Here is a 21,143-nt window from a genome sequence, read left to right as displayed (position 1 = left end):
TTTTTTTAAAAGAAAAAAAAAAAAAAAAAAAAAAAAAAAGGCCAAAAAAAAACCCCCCTTTTTTTTTTTTTTTTTTTTTTTTTTTTTTTTTTTACAGTTTTTGTTTACAATTTTGTTTATATCAGCGGCAACAAGGATGAATCCCTGCCCCTTTGTGGTGTCAGGTAGGCCCCGGCATCGAGTGGGAGCTCAGTGACCTCCTGTCATCCCCGAGGTGTGCTGCTGTGCATCTGGATAGTGTTTCAGGAATGTTGTCACCCCCTGCTCCTCCTCCGCTCCCGTCCCAGCTCAGAGAGCCCAGGGGCCTCAGGTGAAACCGAGCAGAGCGTCGGCCCGTTTCTTACTGACGCCGAAGGGATGGAGTTACGCCTCCTTTCAAGGCAACAGCTTATTATGTAACCAGATACCATTGTTTCACAATCACAGCACACTTAGCACGGCTCAGCCATTACACCTTACTAGCTCTGCTGTAGACTCACTCAAGCATGACGGTGTGTCATATAGCTGACTTGTCAGGAGCGCTTGGTGGCCTGATCTCTCCAATACAGGGGCTAGGGCAGATCTTAATATTCTTTTTTTTTTTTTTTTTTTTTTGCATTGACATGAACAGAGAATGAAACTCAGCTGCATCTAAAGCCAGGAATTCCTCCGTGACTCAACTTTAGAGAAAACCCAATAGGGGCACTTTTACAAGCCTCACTAATGCTCAACATGTCTCCAAGCAAAGTCGCAGCAAAGATGGAGTTCAAAGTCGAGCCAAGTCAAGTAAGATCTTTATTGTCTTCTCAACCATTTCTGTGGCGCACAGAAAGACAAAGCGGTCTTGACCAGCAGTTCTCCAGCCTTCCTGCAAGCCTTTCGAGGATTTTCTTTGAAAGTCGTCTGCTTTATTTATTCTGGTTTCATACCTAACGATGGCAGCCATGTTTGCACTGTTTGCAGCCCACTAAGTCGAATTTGTTCTCAGTCGTAAATCTGGCAGTATATTGTAAAGGCTTTCAAAGAGCATCGCGAAGACAAAGGAACACAAGTCGGGGAGAAAAGATGTGGAAAAGTTTAAAACAAGGTTGGGTTCTAAAAGAAAATCTCAACCTTTGAACATCTCCTGGAGCACCCAGATCACGTTACTATCTCTGTGGTGGCAGCAGCATGCTGTGGGGATGCATAATGTTCAGCAGAGAGAGAACGCCTAATCAGAGGTGATGGGGAAACGTAATTTAGCCAATTGCGGGGCCGTTCTGGAAGATTCCTGCTGCAGACATTCAACTTCCAGCGAGATCACAGCCCCAAACGCACAAGCCAGAGCTACAACGGGATCGTTCAGATCAAAGCGTGTTTATCTGTTAAAATAACCCAGTCGAGGTCCAGACCCAAATCTAATTAAGATTTTCTGGCACGACTTAAAAATACATACTTCTGCAGGGTTCTCTATTGATCAAGACCTGTGTAACAACAGCCTGTGCTATTGGAAGTAAATTTTGTAGGAGTAAGGGATGACTCGAGACTTTAGCGCACTTTGCAGTCTGCAGGTTGGGCTTCCTTTTCTTGCCCTGCCAGGACCAGTCAGACCCTGAAAACAGGCCCCCATGAGCCCTGGGCCCCTGGATCTCTGGCTGTCAACCAAGGCCAGCACTGCTCCTGCTACCTGCTGGGCCCATCAATCCGCCTTTGTTTCCCTTGTGTCACACTGTATTATCTGCACAAAGGACCCAGCGACTAGCGCCCCCACAGCCCCGCTCTGCCCAGAGCTGGCATTCCCTTAACTCCCCCTCCGCTCCCTCCAACTACCCATTTCCACCTCCACTCTGAGCTGAAATGGCATACACCCCTCTCCCCCCGCATCTATACCCCAGGTTCCCTAGGCATTCACCAAACAGCAGCGCCAATGTGCACCTGAAGGTGGCGACAGGTTGGACGTCTACAGAACTCCCTTCTCTTTTCCTTACTCCTAAAGAGACTCACTCATGGTCTTTCCTTTGCTACTTCCTTCGCTTCTTCATCCCAAAGATCGTCCGGTCTAGATTTGGAGAGATCCCCTTTCAGGCTGTTTTCGTGACAGAGTCAAAAGGGCGTGTGAATGGGGTGTCCGTGGGAGCTGGACTGTGTGGGGAGCGGACCGGTCTTCATGCACAGTAGGGGTTGAGCGGAGCCCCTAGGCCCTTTTCTGTTGCCTGTAATCTCATTTGGCCTCCCCTATCCCTTTTATTTGACTGGGGAGCTTGGACTGCTCACACTGCCCATTCCTGCCCGGTTTCCCTCTCCTCTGACACACAAGCTAATTCATTTCCAATCAGCAGGCTTAGTCACAATGCAGAAACGTCTACCTTTAAAATCCGGGTTTTGAGCAGAAGACATGGTTCTATTGTTTCCTGTGTAAAGGATACTCCATATCAGTAGTTCTGTTAGGGAAAAGCACCTGATGTTTATATTTTTTTTACAGCGTGTCAACTGCACTTATTGTACCCATCTGCCATTCTGTCAATTCAATATCTGTCTGAATAGAGTCGAAATATATTGCCTTGAAATGTTTTTTTTGTTGTTGTTTTTTTTATGAGGTTTTCACATTTCGTCAGGTTACACCCACAAACTTCAGTGTTCTTTTTCTTTTAACAAACAATATCTAAAAATTATAGTTTGTATTTATATTCAGACCTCTGCGTCAGAACATTCTAGGTCCAACTTTAACTTGAATTACATGTGCATCTCCTTTTGGGGGTATTCTTCTACCATCTTTCTGCTGTAAACGTCTCCAAATCTGTATCCCTGATCTGTCTGCTGCGTTCTTTATTCTTCATTACAGTTGGGCAATATCGAATTGCAGTTATCCTTATCAATATTTCTGAAAATTCTCAATTTCAAAACACTGCTTAATTGTTAATAATATAATTATTGCAATGTTTAGCAATAGTACAGCCCTTGATATTGTTTTTTCTCTGCTAAACCTCTGAGGCCTTCGCCGAACAGTTGGGTTTGTACTCGAATTTAGTTGTACAGAGGTGGAGAATGTGGACTGAGGCTTATTTATGAAAGTAAAAGGGACTGGATACAAATGCACCCTAGTCTTGGAGTCTTTTCACTTTTTTTAGTGTTTGAAGATATTTTCACAACTTTTATTATTATCCTTCATCCAAGTAAAAATGTGCAACTTTCTTTGCCACACACACACACACACACACACACACACACACACACACACACAAAAGAAAACCAATAACATGCATCAAAACTTGTGTTTGTTACATGACCTAATGGATAAAAGTCTTACACACTGGGTCTATGAAAACAATTGGTATCAAGGATCTACCTTTATCCAGCACTGGTCCGAAGATGGCCAGGTTGTCCTTTATGGTGGTGCAGTTCCACCGGCGGCCTCTGAACTGGTGCTGACATTCCTGGATGCCCAGTTTGACGCCCTCAGCAACACTGGGCATGATCTCGATGTAGTTACGACAGAAGCGAAGCTGCTTGGCCACCAAGCCAGGGATGGAGCCACACAGGAGGGGTTGGGAGCCCAGAGACGAGTACTGCTGCCCCAGAGCCAGGGACCTGTGTCACACAGCGAGAGATGAGGGAAGAGGAGGCGGGGGGGGGGGGGGGATCTTTAAAAGACAGCTACAGAACAAGAACAGTCTTGGATTTTTTTTTGTTTTTTTGGTGACTTTCCCAGAAAATGAATGAGTGGGATAATATGGTTGTGCTGAATATGAAAGGATTTTCTGGACCTGGACAAAAAGAAATGCGCCCGGCACCCTCCATTGTATGCATTTTGCCTGGATTTGTATTTAGTGAAGCCTGGGGGTTACAAAAGGTTTCTTGTGTGGAGCCCACTTAGGTTGGATAATATAACTCGTGTTGAAATAAAAAAAAAAACAAAAAAAAACAGCTGAAACCCCTATGTGGGTCTTGGCTTGGACTTAAATTGACATTATGAGAATCAGTACAAATTTGACAACACATGTAGGACCCATATGGGTCTCACTTTTCATCAGCGTTGCCCTACATCAAACTTATGTTGGGAGTTAACGTGGGCTGTTACTGCTCTCTGGAATCAACCTATTTCCTGCCCTCATTGGCCCCGTATGGAATGAATTTACAGAACAATCTGTACAACAAACAAATAAATAAAAAAAGCCAGAGCAGTTTATTGGGCTCTGGTTATGTATTTCCGGTAAAAACATTGGAATGCTTTGCTCCTGGAGGCCATAGCCACCTAATTTCAACCTGAACTCACACATAAAGGAATTTGACTGCAAAAGAGGTCATGACTTAAAGATGCCGGCAAATTCTGAGGTTCCCAAACCCGCCCCTCCATGACTACACCTTGAGGTCCTGTCCATGAGCAGAGCTAACAGGATCGGACACAAGGGCAGCGGAGAATCCAACCCGCACTCGGCGAAAGCTCGATTGTAAAGTTGAGAATGTGGATCCAACTCTTGCTTTGTGCTCACAAGAACCGGAAAAAGCCTTGAGCATCTTCCACAAAACGCCTCGCTGGACATGGTTTGAAGCCTCTCTAGAGACACAATGGACAACCAAACTCTTGGTCTGCAACTCTACAGATGTTGTCCCAGTGACCCGTGCAATACTGAAGAGGTGCATAACCTGCAACAACCCAACAATGATTCCAGAGCCTTCGGCGTCTCATCCCCCACATCCAACTTACTTTTCCAAGTACTTCAACAACAGTTGAAGTACTTGGCTCTTTGTCCTCTGCGGAGGACAAGATGACCAAATTCATGAGATCTTTAATGAAAACCTGTTCACACAAAAAAACATGGGCAAAGTTCCTAGTGGGACAATTTAATTCTTATCAATAAAAAGGATTATGTAGTCGGTATATTCTCAAGTATAGTAAATATGCTGATTGAGTTTTCCTTGTAATGAATGTGAATAAAGGTATCTGATTCTGTAAACCAATGCAGGGCGAAGAGAGGAGTTTTCTAGACGTCAGGCCTTCACATCCATAACCCTGCAAATAACCTCGTCCCACACCAGAAAACGCCTTCTGGTGACAAACAAGTGCTCCTGTTGTACACATTTATGCATCTGATATTGACAATGCTGTTTGCATGGAGGGAAAAGGGTCCAAACCCAACAAATACTCTCAAACTTATCCCAGCTTTAGTCTAAAAGCTGGCTTTGCTTAGAGTTAAAACTTTTTCAGCACCTCATCTCTTCCCATTTGGCAAAAGAAAAGGATAGCTAATTGTCTTTAATCAAAAGGAGATCAAAGATCATTCATTTTCTAAGGATTGATGATGATGATAATAATAATAATAATAATAATAATAATAGCAACTGCATGTTTTTGTTGTCATCTAATAAAAACTTAAAATTATGGTGCGTTCACTAAACACAGTCATGGTTAAAACAAACTACACCCCCTTTTAGTACTAAGTCTTTACATGTCACGACATAAAACAGTCGTCTGCTCCTTCCCAGGTTCTAAAATGATTCAAATCTAACCCCAAGTGTACAAAGGCATTCGACAGATTATACTGAGATTATACTGATCAAATAAAGTTAAAGCGGGAAATAAATCCCAGCGGGCACACCCAGTGATTGATTTATAAACATCTTTAGCAATATTATCTTGAACTAATAATTTTCTGTGCGACTTTATCCTTGTCTTACTGTTTGTGGAGAATTTATTTACACAACATTGCCTCATTGCTGGCATGACATGAAAGTCTGGAAAAATGGCCGCACATTTTAATCTTTGGCATACAGAGGATTCGTGGTCGACCAATGGCTGCAAGGGGTTTAGGTCTTGTGGCTGCAAAACAGTCCCAAATCATCGCTCCTCCGCCATCATGCTTGACAATTGGAATGAGGTGTTTGTGCTGAAATGTTTTGGTTGGTTTCTTACTGACATTATGCCTTTAGTTTATTGCTTTGGGCTAGTTCTTTCCATTTGCATATTTTGATTAAATAAATACAAAGGTTTCTTTGGACTGGTGTTCCTTTGTTAGCTATAGGTCTTTCCCTTTTGCTCCATCTGCTACTTTTACCTCTTCCTTGGTATTTAAGCGCTTCATGGTCTATCGAGTGGCTTCTTCTATTGCCCTCTGTTAATTGCCATGGTTCTCCGTGTTTTCCTCCGCCAACACACAATAAGCAACCTGTTTCCTTTTGTCGATCTTTTATCAAAATCATAGATTCCAAAAGGCCAGTCCACACTGAAATGAATGACCAATAAAGAAATTTTTTTTTTCACATTTTTGTCAATAATATTGTTGACATTTTTATTTTTCAAATTCGAAATGTGCAAAAATAAAGTAAAAATTAAACATTTTTCAAAAAGTGCTTTTAAGCAACTCCAAATCAGACATATTTCTGTTTCAATAATTACTGCTTACAGCTCATAAAACCCAAAAATGTAGCTTTTCAAAAAGAAGAAAGTTTTTTTTTTTTTTCTATAGCAGAAGTATAGGGTTAATTAAGAGTCTAAAAATTTTTGGTAGATTGATTGTGGACTTTATAAAACACGGTTGACACGACACCCCAAATTATCGCTGACAGTGGAAACGTCTCTGTAAAACTTCGGTTAGTTGGAGTTTGTGCCTCTCTACTCTTTCCCCAAACCCTGGGATCAAAGTATAATAGCCCAGGTAAGATGCTCCTGACACTGTTTCTGTTTCGGGAATGATTGAACACAAGGAATGTGACAGTTGTACTCCACGTCCTGGAAACATCTGTGTGAGGTCCACACCTTTTGAATCTCCTCCAAACTCTTGAATGAGCATTCCTTTACAACCCTGTCAATGCTGCGGTTGTTCGCGTTGCTTCTGAATCTTTTTTTTTTTTTTTTTCTACCACAGTTTTTGTCTTACGCTCAGCTTTTCATTAACGTGTCGGACGCAGCACTCTGAAAAGCCTTCAGCTGTGAACGTTTGTGTTGACAAGCACGTTTCTGTAAAGTGAATCCTCTTACTGTTTTGCTGTTAATATTCATCTTGGGCTTCTCGGTGTTGCAGCTTGTAGCACTGTTGCCTTGCAGCAAGACGACCATGGGTTTGAATCCCAGCCTGAATGTTTCTGCGTTTTTGTGTTCTCTCCGGGTACTTAAAATCATTTAATCAATACTCATGCCAACCCTTATCAGTTCCCTGGAATGTGGAAGCAAAGCACAGCAGCATCCATAAAATCCTGCCGCAGCAGTAGCAGCAGCCAGGGGGAACACCGCCTCCAGTTTCAGTAAGGTTATTAATAAAGTTTATACTAAGAGTTCCTGTTTATTTTTCTTTTTTGTTACATCGGGAGGGGGAGTCCCACTCCAGAGCACGGATACCGTTGCTACTGATATTTATTTATTTAATTTTTATATTTCCCACTTGTTAGCATGGACAAAATCCAGATCTGACTAATAAAACACAACAACCTGTTTCCTCGCTTTGAGAAAAGTCCCCTTTATGCAAAATCAACCTAGTTAATTTGTGGTTTTGTTCCTCGAGCTGGTGTTTCAGCAACAACCATGTGTGTTGCTTTTTCACTTGTAATGGACAACAACCAAAAAAAAAAAAAAAAAAAAAGAGTCATGTCTTAAGCGATGAGCCATACCAGAGGACTCCTGCAGATGTGCCTAAACAAAGAATAATCACTGGGGAGTCACGCCAGGAACTATTACACTTTCATTCAGGTAATTAATTTTAATTGCCTTATATTTCTTTTAAACAAAATGAGACAGAAAACATGTTGGTCATGCCTAACTTTTAACATGCTCAAACAGAGCAGCGCAGGTTCTTCCAGAAGCTCAAGCATCTCATGTGGGGCTCAGTAAAGGAGCGTGCCGTGTATTCGTGCCTTTTTTTCCCCCCCCCTTTCCCAATGACAAACGTCGGTGCATTTCAGTGGTATTTTAAGTGATAGGCCGACTCAAAGTTTTAAAGCGATTTGCAAATGAGAAAGAAAGAAAATTTGCTCATTTGACTTCAGTCCCGTTTAATTTGCTTCCTCGATGTTGAGTCCGGCATGTCCAATTTCCTTCAGATGCTCCGTTATCAGAATTAGGTTTTCAAGAGGACATTTATGAACAAACGGCACCATGAAGAGAAAGGAAAACAAACTTCAAGTCAGAGATAAGTTGTGGAGGGGTTTAGAGAAAAGTTAGATTATAAAGCAATATCCCAGGCTTTGAACATCGAACAAAGCAAAAATATTTCCTCATCCAAAAAAGGGGGCAGCATCATGCTGTGGAGACATTTTTCGATCCAATCCTTGATCTGAAAGTGACGTGACAGAATCTGTTGACAGGGCAACCGTTATTTGTTTACACGTCACGTTTAACTTTGTCGTGATCTAATCCAGGAAAGGAGCTACGTAATTTATTATTCATCACATGGTTTGTAGCCCTGTCTCTCCGAGATTACATAACTGACAGAGATTATTCCTCCCATTCCTCCACAGAGTCCGGTGTACTGTACTGAACTGTGGGGAGGAAGTTTCTTCCTGTTAAAAGAGAGTCTACAGTTTGATCCAACCAGCTGTTCTTCTTTTCACAGATAAGTTTTTACCAGCTGCCATCAGGAACTAAGTTTTAAAGCATTTAATTACTGTATTGTACATTGCCGATTAGAGGGATCGGTAATGTGGCTCTTCAGGACATTTATTGTTAAATTCAGCTTTATCAACAAACTTAATTGAACTGAACAAGACGAAGGCGAATGATGAAAGAAAGCAGCAAGGAATCATGTTTGCGGTTTGTGACCAGTTCAACTTTTTCCACATACTACTTTGTTCGGATCTGTCACTTAAAATCTCTGTAAAATACAATAAAGTTTTATGTGACCAAAGAAAGAAACAAGTCCTAGGGATATAGATATGCCTGCAAGGCTACACAAAACACTACATGAGAACATTTACAGGTTATGAAGCGCTGAAGAGAACGTCACAAGATGCCCAAAGCATCCAGGAATCCAGATGGGTTACTATGGGAACAGTCTGAGGACAATTGATAGGCCCAGAGCAGCAACGTCCCAGAGGGTGCAACCCAATCACAGCAGGCGCTGGCTCTGACGGATGAATGCCCCACCTTGACACAAAAAGTCAAGTCATCCTAATCAAATGTTGGCCTTTATAGTTTCTGATCTAAAGTGTGCTTTGTTACATCGGGGGTATCAGCGCGCCAAACGCTGTAACATGAGGCCCGGCTGTTTTGCCTCTACAGCTGCTGTAATGAAACATGATGAGGCCATAACAAGCCGGCAACCGCTTGTGTCGCCGGCCACGATCGACACAGACACACAACAAACAATCCTTACGTTTCATCAGGAATGTCTGCCTCGAGGTTCTTCAAAGTTCGGGGGGAAACTTTCAAAATGCAGCGGCTTGAAATGCTGTCGTGCAGAGTTAGCGACCCATCAATCTCCAGTCATGTCATTGTGATGCGCTACGCAGCCACGTCATCTCATCTGCCCCCCCTGAGCCCCACCAACATCACACAGTTCAAGTGCTGCTGACTTCACTGCGTCTGATGGGTCTCTGACTAAGGACCTCAATTACCATGTCTGCTAGTTTGGTTACTGCCCATTAATCTCTCATTTGTGGGAAGGAGTGTCACAACAAAGTTAGCCAGTGGGAATCCCATGCAAAAGATTTAAACTTTCCCTATTTTTTAAATTTTGTTTTATTCTGAGTTTATTGTAATCTTTCACTATGGTTTTGGTCATAAGTTGTATGGTACATCAATATGAAGCGATGTTAAATTATATGTATTAATCAGTCTCCTAATTTTTTAAAAATGAAAAGAGATATTAATTAATCTACAAACTTCTAGGTAAGGTAAGGTGATTTTATTTATACAGTACATTTTCAGCAACAAGGCAATTCAAAGTGCTTTACATGAATTAAAAGGAAATACAAACAAAATATCCTAAAAAAATTCGGAAGTTAGATATAACTAACTATAAAGCTGAAAATCAAGAGTTTGACAGTTTCTCAGACATTATGGCATATTCAGCAACCTTTACCGTCAAATATCTCTTTTGCTCGTCATCCCACTAAATAAAAAAAAAAACTTTTAAGCTGTAAAAACCATTGAATTTTTTTTTTTTCAAACATAGCTTCTCAAGTTTTATACATGCCTACTGAATAAAATCTGGTCATATTCTGGCAAAATGTAGGAACTAAGATTTCATTTAAGTTTATTTTTTCCAAAGACAGACATAAACAGCTTTAAAATGGGAGACTAACTGAATATTTCTGAATTGTGTATTCCATATTTGCATAAAGTGGGAATGGAAAATTAAATAAAGCTCACGGTAAAAAAAATATATATATATATATAAATATTTTCTGTCTTTCTTTGGAGGTAGTTTAGTAAGCTTTTTCCGCAGTTGTGCTTCGGTACGATAACAATTATTCTGATTCTGATTCTGCTAAACCCTGACCTGGTTTCTAAATTCTGTTAATCTTAATTGAAAAAAAAAATAAATAAATAAATAAATAAAATAAAAATGTAAAAGGAAATGAATTCAAAGTTTCTGAACCACATGGATGACCCAAACTGGAAACAGAGTGCCACACTTTGGGCCAACATGTGGTGTTAGTTATGTCTTACAAAACCAGCTGTAATCTCTATGGACAGTCTGCATCCTTGCACGCTGCTGTTTCTTTCTATAGGTAGAAGACGGTGGTTTCCCCAGTCAGAATCACAAAATTTGGCTAAGATATTTTTGATCTAATATTGTGTTATTTATCACAAAGCTGTGATAAATTACAGCCTTGTTATTTGTCACATATAACCTACATTTCTAAATAACAACCTTCCGCGAGGGATAGCATTCTGGTCGCCAGCATCTCTTTAGGCGGTGGATATCAAAGGCATTATATGTGTATGTTCTAGCCAAAGATATATTTCCATCTGCGGTGCGAATGCACTTGAATTACAAGAGTCTGTCATTTGCAGTTCCGATATCTTGGGACGATAATTGCAAATCCATAAAGTGTACAGCTCTAATATGTGTTTAGGATTTCACCTGTACTCCACTACATATGACTAACCTCTGTTGTGTGGTACATGCAAGCTGTCCAAATGCATTAAAAGCTAAATAAAGCAAGCTAAGCCGTTATGCACCATCCTCCAGATGTTATCTGCGTTTGATCCTCCTGAATGACATATTTCTCAAATTAGACGAACACCTCGGTGTGGCGTCTTCCTGTGGTGATCAAAGGCTTGACATGGGTGGGTTGAGTTCTATCCCCCTAAATCAATGTCAACACCTGTCACATAATCCTATGCGCTGCAGAACTAAAGTAAATCACAGATTGAAAGTTTGATCTGGAAGAGATTAAACACAGCTTTTGGGTTCATTTCCCCCTGTGCCAGATTCTACTCCTATTCCTTACATAGGTGTAACCATGTAATTCATTTACTTACATTTTGTACCCCTTAATAAAGCATTTTGTATCCATGTACTAAAACCATTGCATATCTGTTTACTATTCAGTGTAGTTACATATTTTCATGGGTCATAACGGGTCATAAAAATTAGAACAAATTGCCTTCGTGGGCGTTATGAATTGACACAGCATGACAGTCAAGAGATCATTTCTTACTCAAGTTTTTTAGGTACAAACTGACAAAAACTGTACAGCTATGAAATGGCAAAAGGGTGAAATAACCAGCACCTGCTTTAATAGATCGCTTCCCCCACCCCAGTTTATTAAAGCCCCGTCCCTGAAATGATAAAGAAGTTGAATTTTAGCACCAGCAATTAGCAAACAGCTGTTTTTAGTTGATAACTTGGCATGCAGCAGACATCAGGACATCAGACCTTGAAGCTGATGGGCCACAGCAGTAGAAGCTCAAGCCACATGCCAGTTCTGTTAACTAATGGCACAAAGCGTAGAGAGAGAGAAACTCAAACAACTTCACCAAAATTTGACGACGCCAAGATCGTGGGAAAAAAAAAAATCGGCTGGCCCGATGAGCCTCGATTTCAGCTGCAATTATGAGAATTTGGCATGATTGTCACAAAAACCTGGATTCATCTTGCTCTGTGTCACTGGTTTTAGCTGAAATTGGTGACGAGATGGTTCGGGGTGTATTTTCTTTGCAAACGTTGGTCCATTTAGCACCAAGAACAGCCTCGAATGTCTACTTGGCTACTTCCAACACGATAATGCACCAAACCACAAAGTCCAAATCTTCTCAAACTGGTTTGTCGAACATGTCAATAGATCCACTGTACTGCTGGCCTCTACTATCACCAGATCTCAGCACCTTTGTGAGGTAGCGGAAGGTTGTCGATATACAACAAAATCTGCAGCAAATTGCATTATGGTAACGTAAATTTGGGCTAAAATCTCTCAAGAATGTTTCTGACACCTTGTTAACCTGATGCCAAGATAATTTCAAACCGTTCCTAAGGCAAAATGAGATTCAACTCAACTCTTATTAGCTAGATTATGAAATAACAAATACTTTACTCGTGTTAAACTTCTTGTTGTTATGAACTGAAGGCTAACACCTATTTCAACTCTTTCCCGTGTTTTTTTTCTAGTTTTTAGGATCTGATCATTCTTAACTTGTCTGCTTGTTCCCTTTCCTCACTTTGTATTCATGCACACACTTCAACATATGTACTACGCTTTCATGTTACTGGGAAAAAGCAACCAATGTCCAAAGAAAAACAAAGAGACACATTCAGACAGCCTCAGAAACTGCTGATTAAAGATCCCTTTCAAAGGAAAAAGCAGCAAAGAGTTCATATCTACAGTAAAACATAAAAAAACGGAGTATATACGTAAGGCAACCAAACCTCTTTCCCACCACCACGACAACACTGGCCCAGTCCGTGAACTGAAGATTTCAAAAATGAATTTACCATCCACATGAGACTCTGTGGTGGACGTGCTTAAACTACAAGCGGTGGCTCTACCAGCCCATTTTTCTTCCTTTGCAAACGACGTGCCTCACTTGATCCATAAGCGCAGTTGAGATGAAAGGGATATCTTTTTTGGCTAGGTGCTAATGAGAGTCTTAACCCTGAGGGTTTATGAGGTTCATTGTGCAAACAGACACACACGCAGACTCATGCAGTTAGACCACATGTGTGCCGTGCTGATCCCCGCCTGCTCTGCCTCACTTCTCGGAAGCCACGAGCAACATGTCTTGACTGAGGGAAGGAGCAGCAGGCGTAGAGACCTCCTGAGAGGCTGAATGCCGAGGAAATCCGCTGCAGGGGGAACAGACGAGCGGCGCAGAGGCAGCAAACGGCAGGACTCGGGAGGTGCGTGCCCAGACTTGTTTGGATGGGGCCTCCGTTGCCCTCGGGGGGGAGTTCACAGCTTGGTTGGGGGTTTTCTCAGTCTCAAAAAACCGGGGTGGTGTGAAAGCATGATGGGCCACTGGAAACCACAGAGATAACGCGAAGGGATTCCACCACACACCTTGCCAAAGAGTTAAATATCAGGCAATCACAATACAGTCACCGTAAAAACATGGGCAGACACCAACCTGCTCCAATGTAGACGTAACCGCACTTCAGAATCTCTGAAGTGTTAATTTTGTTTATGTGAAGACGCAACATGAGTCAATGTGATTATGTACATTTAGACATGTGCAGCTGTGTCTGTGTAGTTAAATATGCATTACAAAAGTTAGTGTGTGATGTGTCTTTTCTAAGGTTATTTGTGAGACAACAGTCAAGAGGGTTACTCACGAATTTGTACCGCTGTGAGAGTTTTGACAAGGGAAAGAGACCCATGGCAGAGTCCACTACTTGAGTCAAGTACATAGAGGAAGATGGTCTCTAGTAATACCAGAAAAAGTCACAAGATTTACTATTAGTTTCTTCTTTTTTTGTGTTTTTTTTTGTCAGTGAATATATAGCAACAAAGTTGCTGCATTGGCAACAGTGCTTTGCTTTGCCTGTTAAAGGCAACTGCAGCACAATACAGCGTCCATTTGTCCAGCAGAGGGCAGAGAAATGCACTGCCACGTGCGTCCAGCGGATTGTTGGGAATCAGTTGACCGCTTTAGGTTTTCACCATGTGTTGTTTGCTACTCGGCTTGCCCTTAAAGTTACTTCTCGGTTTGCTCTGAGAGCACTTTGCTTGTACAAACAGATTTGACATTGGCATTGAATTTGATGAAATACTTTGGAATTTCATTGTGTTTGCCCACAGCAATTATTGATGACGGGGTGCCAGTTGCTCTGAGCTATGTCTGAATAAGTTAACTTTTTTTTTTTAAAGTTATTAATAATGTTGGCTTATTCTGGGTTTGTGCCTGAAGCCCCAAGCCCCAAGTGTGTTCCTCTGTGAGAAGACTTGTGCAGCGGCAGACTGCAAAAACATTGTTTGCATTAAACTTGGATCCACCTCCAGTTTACCTCTATATGTCGACGCCGCCGCCGCCGCTGCGCAGCTTTGTCAGATTTGCCCGGAGGACACCATGAGGCGCAGAAGGTACCGTGCACTGGAAGCATTGCCATCAAAGTCGCATATAGAAATCCCATAACAGAATCCGGGAAAGTAAGGAAAAAAGTCATTTGAAGGAGAGTAAGTGGAACAAGCAAAGTTGCTGCCTTCCCTCCTCCTGAGGATAAATCTTTTTTTTTTTTTTTGATGGAGGCTGGAATTTGTCCAAGTTTTATTTCTTTATTTATTTTTTGCTACTTCTGTTTGACACACTTTATTTACTATCTAAATGCCGCTGAATGATCAGATTAAAAAAAAAAAGACAGAACCCCTCCAAAACAAAAGGTTTGAGAACATGTTCTTTGTCCTTTACCACTCTCTGCTGACATTCGAATCGAAGTTGAGACAAAAAGCTCTCAAACTGACGCAAGACTCTATCTGTAAGCAGGGAAACTGATCAGGTTGCAGAACTTGAGGACCTTTTGGTCCGTAAGAAAATGAGAGTAGCAGCAGCTCTTGTAAGGCGTCGGTAAATTCATATCAAAACTAAACATGCTGCAGGTGGACAGAACTGACCCTTAGACTCTGTCAGAGCAGCGGTATAATTAAATGTTGTGAATTAGTCATAAGAGCAGATTGTTTGCACTGCTGCATGAATCGTTAGCAGCATCTGATGCAACATAATGGATCGTTTGGAATGGCACGCCTGGAATTTCTTTGTGAAAATTTAAAACATCATGTTTATGAAATTTAGTTAAAAAAAATAAAATCTAATTGCTGCTTACTTTCTCATGGGTGGTTAGCTGAAAAAAAAAAGTGTGAAACTTTTGAGAAATATTAGCAGAAGACAGCCTGCCAGCTCCCACATACTTTGCAAAGGTGATAGCCCAGCCCAGGGAAACCCGGCTCCAGATCTAGCAATCTGCTGTCTTTCTGGGATTAACTCTCAACGCATGTTTTCGATTTTGCTTGCTATCTCTTCCAAGTTGCTCAATTTAGCCTGATTTAGCAGAATTACTAGAAGTGCTGCAGATTTATTTGCATAGAAATGTTTTACCCCAGGTTAGGCATGTCCCAACTAAGAGGTGATAAATTTGATGTTGATTTGGATCCAGACCTGGATCTGGAGCTTAGCTTCTTTTTGTGTTATTCACTGTGGGTGGAGGCTTATAATCTTGGACCGTACTTTGTTACTAAAACAATTGAAAATCTAAAAAGCAAAAAGAAAAAAAAAATCAAATCCCATGGAGAAATTTCTGTGTTTTTTTTTCTGTATAATTACTTTATTCATAAGCATATTGAAGAAGGGTTCTTGTCATATCAATCTTAATAGATAAATAGATACATGGTTGAACAGAGGGATTGATTGATGGACAGAAAGTAACAAATTGACAATGTCAAGAACAACATTCTGGTTGGCTGTGGGTTCTATTGATGCTCACTCCACCACACCAACACATCCAGTCTGTCACACAAATCTGGACTAATCTACGTATTCCTGCTATTTATGCCAAATTCTGCCTAATGCCTAATATCCTGGGCGGTGACTGTACGTCAAACTCAAAATGAAAATATTTCCACCTGGGCTGAACTTTATTTCTAGTCAGTGACGTGACGGTTTCGATCATTGGTGTGATCTGAACGTCTTTGCCACCGACATGCATGTTGGAAGGAATGGATTTTGCTAATATTTAACCTTTGTAGCGTCCCATATCGGAGAGATCAGCTAGACGATTTAAAATAAAGCATGTGTGTGTGTGTGTGTGTCCATGCTTGTCCTCTAATGATGTCTTAGCCCCTAGTCATTGTTGTCTTCCCTTTGAGGAGCTGTCTGCTCTGTGTTTTACTGCAGCTAATGGCTGTGCAGCAACGGAGTTTGTCATTTCCTTCAGAAGCACGATGCTCGTCCTTTGATGGTTTGCTAAGATCATGACTCACCGTCGGTGCTTTGAAATATCAGAAGCCTTTGAAGCTCTCACCTAGCTCCAGTTCGACTGGATAGTGTGTCACATGTCTCATGTTTTAGATGAATATGCACAATAAACTTCAATTATTTGTTTTCCTAATTCCATCCAGTCCTATTCAGAAATAAATCTTTCTTTAGGGGGACATTTAAAACCAGTCTCAGTTAATATGAGGAATTCAGTTTGAATTTGTTTCAACTTGTCGTAATTAAAGCATATGTAAAATCATTAAAAATAATTAGGTCACATCCACATAAATCTAAATCAAAATGGTACGTTTCAATAGAGTTCGTAGGTATTCTGTAGATAGAATTAGAGGAAATAAATCTGTCTACATTTTGTATCCGATGCTCACAAATTCTTCTCCAGAACAAAACCCTAAACCTCTAACTGTCCAACTAACTTCATGTTGCCTCCTTTCCTCTTGCTCATTAGTGTTTGATATATATTACCTTGTCACAGCCCCCCACTCCACACCCCACTTCATGTAGTGTCCAACTTCTGGACACTACTTTTACTGTGCCATCCAACAAATGTCTTGAGGACTACAGCTGTATGTTGCTCAAAGCTGGCCGGTGTGCAACAGTTTACCATATCCAAGACCCTAAACTTCTGTCGGATCGTTGCTGTGGTTGCTCAGTCACGGCCCACTCCAGGCCGTTTTTTGAAATGTTTAGATTTAGGGAATCGGATCATGAGAACCGATACTGATTAAACTTAAAGCACAAAGAGTGAGTTCAGGTCACGCTGGATGAGAAGAGCGAGACAAGGATGAGATCAGAAGAGACAAAAGGAGAGTAACTGTAAATAACACCATGAGTAGGTCATGGCACTAGAGGGTCCAAAGTACACAAAAGGATCTTGTACTGTTCTTAGCCCACTTTAGTGACTGGAACTGCAACACTAGTATCACATTGATGCTGCAACTTCGCTTCGATAGGCTCTGCATATTTCAAGTTAAAATTTGGAACAGGAAAGAATAGAAATGTTACTTTTTGTTGCTTTAGTGGGGAAATTTAAGTGGACCAGCAGAGATATTACACTGGTGGCTTTTGTCATCATCATCATCATCATCATCATCATCATCATCATCAGCAGCAGCAGCAGCAGCAGCAGCAGCAGCAGCAGCAGCAGCAGCAACAACATGTTGGTTTATTAAAAGGAAGATAAAGAAAAGTCTGAGTAAAGCTAAGAAGGCATTTGACAATGTGGTTTTAAACCATGTGGTTCCTAAACAGACATGGACTTTTTACCAGTCTAAATTTATTCCACAGTTTTAAATACACTACGGTTACCATCCTACCACTTCACTGCTTCGAGCAGCAGCAATGTAATGTTTGTAATAAGAGTGATTGTGAAGGTGAGCCAAAGGGAGAAGCTTTCAACCAGCCGATCTACATTTCTACTCTCATCTATGGCCACAAGCTCTGGGTAGTGACCAAAGGAGCAAGGTTGCAGATGGAAGTGGTGAAAATGAGTTTCCTCTATAGGGTGTCTGGGTTTTCCCATGGAGGTACGGTGAGAAGTTCGGCCATTTGGGAGGAGCTCGGAATGGAGCCGCTGCTCCTCCGCATTAAGACGAGCCAGCTGATGTGGCTCGGGCGTGTAGTTAGGATGCCTCCTGGTCGCCTCCCTGGTGAGGTGTTCAGAGCCAGGAGGAGACCCAGAGGAAGACCAAGGAGACACTGGGGGGGGGGGAGATGAGAGGGGGAGTCTATGTTTCTCAGCTGTCCTGGGAGAGCATTGGGATTCCCCTGAATGAGCTGGCCCAAGTGGCTGAGGAGAGGAAAGTCTGGGCTCTTCTGCTTAGACTGCCGGCCCCGCAACTCAGTCCCAGAGTAGGAGGGAGATAACAGCTGGATAAATAATGCTTTTGTTTTGAAAGAAATGAAATCATTTTATACACTTTTGATGTAAACACAAAACAACTCAGTTTTGCGTTGAACAAAGCAAAGACCTACTTTCATTATTCTGAACTGTTGATTTTTGACCAAAGAACTGGACCGTGTAGTCTGTTGCCCTTTAGAATGATGTAAGCTGCATTCTGTTTGTATTGAGAAGCTTAAAAACAAACAGACAAAAAAACAATAGAAATAAATCTTAAACTGAAATTATGGCTGGGGAAGTTGTATGTTTCTCATCAATCCCAGCCTCAAAGTCCAGTAGGTAAAGCATACCAGTAAAATTCAGGGCTTGTTGTGGTTTTTGTTTCTGGTGGTCACTGAGCTAAACAAGTAGCAAATTCATCCACTGCCCCTGTGGAAATGAAGAAAACTGCTTCCAGTTTAGTTCCTAAAGAATAGCATTCTTTTGGATGTTCCAGAATTGTTTTTCCCGCCCACCGCAGGAGTTTTCAGAGTAGTACGTGGACGTCCTTGGTCGATCCAGAAAAACCGGCAAACGGAGGATTTCCTCACCATAGGTAGGTGACCTCTCAGCTTTTGGGATTGGGGACTGAAGGCTTGGAGGGGAAGGGGATGATTGTCACAGTCAGATAATGACATTCCTGAAACCCAGAGATGGACTCCAGAGTCCCGTTAAAGCCACTCATGCTGATCTGGAAATGTTTGCTTTGTAGATTATAGTCATAAAGTGAAACCTTTACATTTAGTGCGTGTTTGAGCAAATGCTGCCGCATTAAGGAAGGAACCCATTTTTCGAGGTATTTTGAAGCTGAGATGCTCCAGTTCTAATCAGAAAATCTGATTTTGCCTTTAAGAAGTTGCTTAGGTTTCTCTTTTTCTCTTCTATTTTTCACCTTTTCCTATTTTGTATCTCTATTTTTTTCTTTTTTTTTTTTTTTTTTTTTTTTTCAAAAGCGTTCCAGATTTTACTGGAAGCAGCATAATGAACTGAATCCGTGCAATGTGCCTTCCTTCTGGCAAAGATTCACCGGCAGAAGTGAAGGCAATACAGCAAGAAAAAAGAAAAACAAAAAAAGCAGTTATCGGATTTGAACGTCCTGCTTTCGCGATGTGAGCTAAACCGCCGCTGATGTTCGACGGGTATTATTGGAGAGAATTCAGCCGAGTTAATTCTTTGTTGAAAGTGACTGTCATCGTTCTTTTTCATCCGTCACCGTTATTGCAGGAAAGACAAACCCACTGACAGAGCGGCTTAAAGTAAAGCACCACCAGCTTAACACGTTATCACGTTTTTGACCTTTAACAATATCTATGTGTTTAATAGTGTTTTTTATGGTTTGTCGCGCAATTTCTACTGAAGAATCTCTGCAGGATGTGTGAGTCAGGTCGGAGGTTGGAGCTGTTGTGGATTCACATACAGTGTCTTAAAATAATCCGCACCTCTTCTGCCACAAAATTCAGTGCATTGTATTTAGATTTTATATGGAAACACAGCGTGAAAGACAAAGAGCATATAATTTACAATAATAACAATAATAGTAAAAAAAAAAAAAAACCTCAAACCACCTTTTTTTAAATAGACCTCATCGGTGTCTAATTTAATCTCAGCACAAATCCAGATGTTCTGTGAAAGCCACAGAGGACATTGGTGAACAAACAACATCATAAAGACCAAGGAACACAGCGCTGCCACTGCAACGGTCCAGGAAGATTATCTGGTGGACAGTACAAATGACCTCAGCAGGACAATGACCCTAAACGTGCAGCCAGAGCTGAAATGCAGTGGTGGAGATCACAGCCTGTGTGTCTGAGTGGCCCAGTCAAAGTCCAGACGCAAATACCGTCCAAAAATATGTGGCAAGACTTGAAAATTTGATGTTCGTAGACGCTCGCTCTACAGCCTGACAGAGGTTTAGGTATTTTTGAACAAGCGAACATGTAAAAACCTTTGAAAAGTGGCAGAAATTTATAAAACTTAGTGCTAACCTTTAGGGGGCAAAAAAAAAAAAAATCCCCATTGAAGTTTGTGGCTGTGACGTGACAAAGTGAGAAAGGTTAAGCAGATGTGAGGGAGAAATTTCAACTTCTACATGTGAAAAAAAATAAATAAATTGAAACTGTAATTACAGGGCAAGGTGGAGGTACAAAGTATTTACTCAGGGTGACTGGATACAAACACACTGCATGCATTATGTGTTTTTATTTGTAAAAAGTTCGTAAAAGCATGAATCCTTTTCCCTCTGCTGCACTATTATGCGCTAAATTATGTTGGTCGATCTCATGAAATCAATGACGTTTGTAAAAAAAAAAAAATATATATATATATATATATATAAAAGTGGAATTCACACTTTTGACAACTTTTATCTGACATGACTGCATTTATAAAGTTTTCCTCATCTCTAAAACCGGCAGATTTACACTTTATGCTTATTTTCTTCTCTGTATGACACTTCATCTCCGTGCACATCCCTGGAGTTACTTGTGCTGTTTTGTTTTCTACGGCCCGTCTTGTAACAAGGAAGGCAGCAGTCAGAACTCTCTCCAACTCGTCCCGCCTCAGCTTGAGGATTTATGGCCAAGTCATTGCTACCACCACCCCCTCCTCTCCACCCCCAGCCCTCAAACCCCCCCCCCAGCCTCTCCTCTCACACCCCCCAACAGCCCCCTGAGGAAGAAGCTGAGAAGACGCGGTTTGGGCCCTCGCTGAAACTCTGCACCCTCCTGCTTGACGCACCGCCACCTCATTTTGTCTCCTTTCAGAGTCCTGCAGGGCGACGCCACTGACAGCCCCGTTTGACACCTAGACTCCAGTCACCTGAAGCTACAGCCCCCCACCCCCCACCCATCATCCTCTTTCATCTTTTACGCCCCATCTCCCTCCTTTCTCCTCACCCCCCCCCCCCCCCCTTCCCTTTCCTCCCCCCCCCCCCCCACTCCGCCAAAATTT

The 21,143-nt window shown here is 41.6% G+C and overlaps 1 protein-coding gene across 1 annotated transcript in view; it reads right to left on the bottom strand.

Annotated features, from left to right (window-relative positions):
- wnt3 (wingless-type MMTV integration site family, member 3) overlaps window positions 1–21,143 on the bottom strand; it is a 34,956-nt gene that overhangs the window by 8,950 nt on the left and 4,863 nt on the right. The window contains exon 2 of the mRNA XM_015028547.1: window positions 3,305–3,546. Within this exon, the coding sequence (XP_014884033.1) occupies window positions 3,305–3,546 (242 nt within the window). The remainder of the gene's footprint in view (window positions 1–3,304; window positions 3,547–21,143) is intronic.

Source organism: Poecilia latipinna, unplaced genomic scaffold, assembly GCF_001443285.1.
Source record: "Poecilia latipinna isolate Pla-1442-1.1 unplaced genomic scaffold, P_latipinna-1.0 Scaffold128, whole genome shotgun sequence".
NCBI classification, from domain to species: Eukaryota; Metazoa; Chordata; class Actinopteri; order Cyprinodontiformes; family Poeciliidae; genus Poecilia; species Poecilia latipinna.
This window is presented reverse-complemented; position numbering and strand designations above follow the sequence as displayed.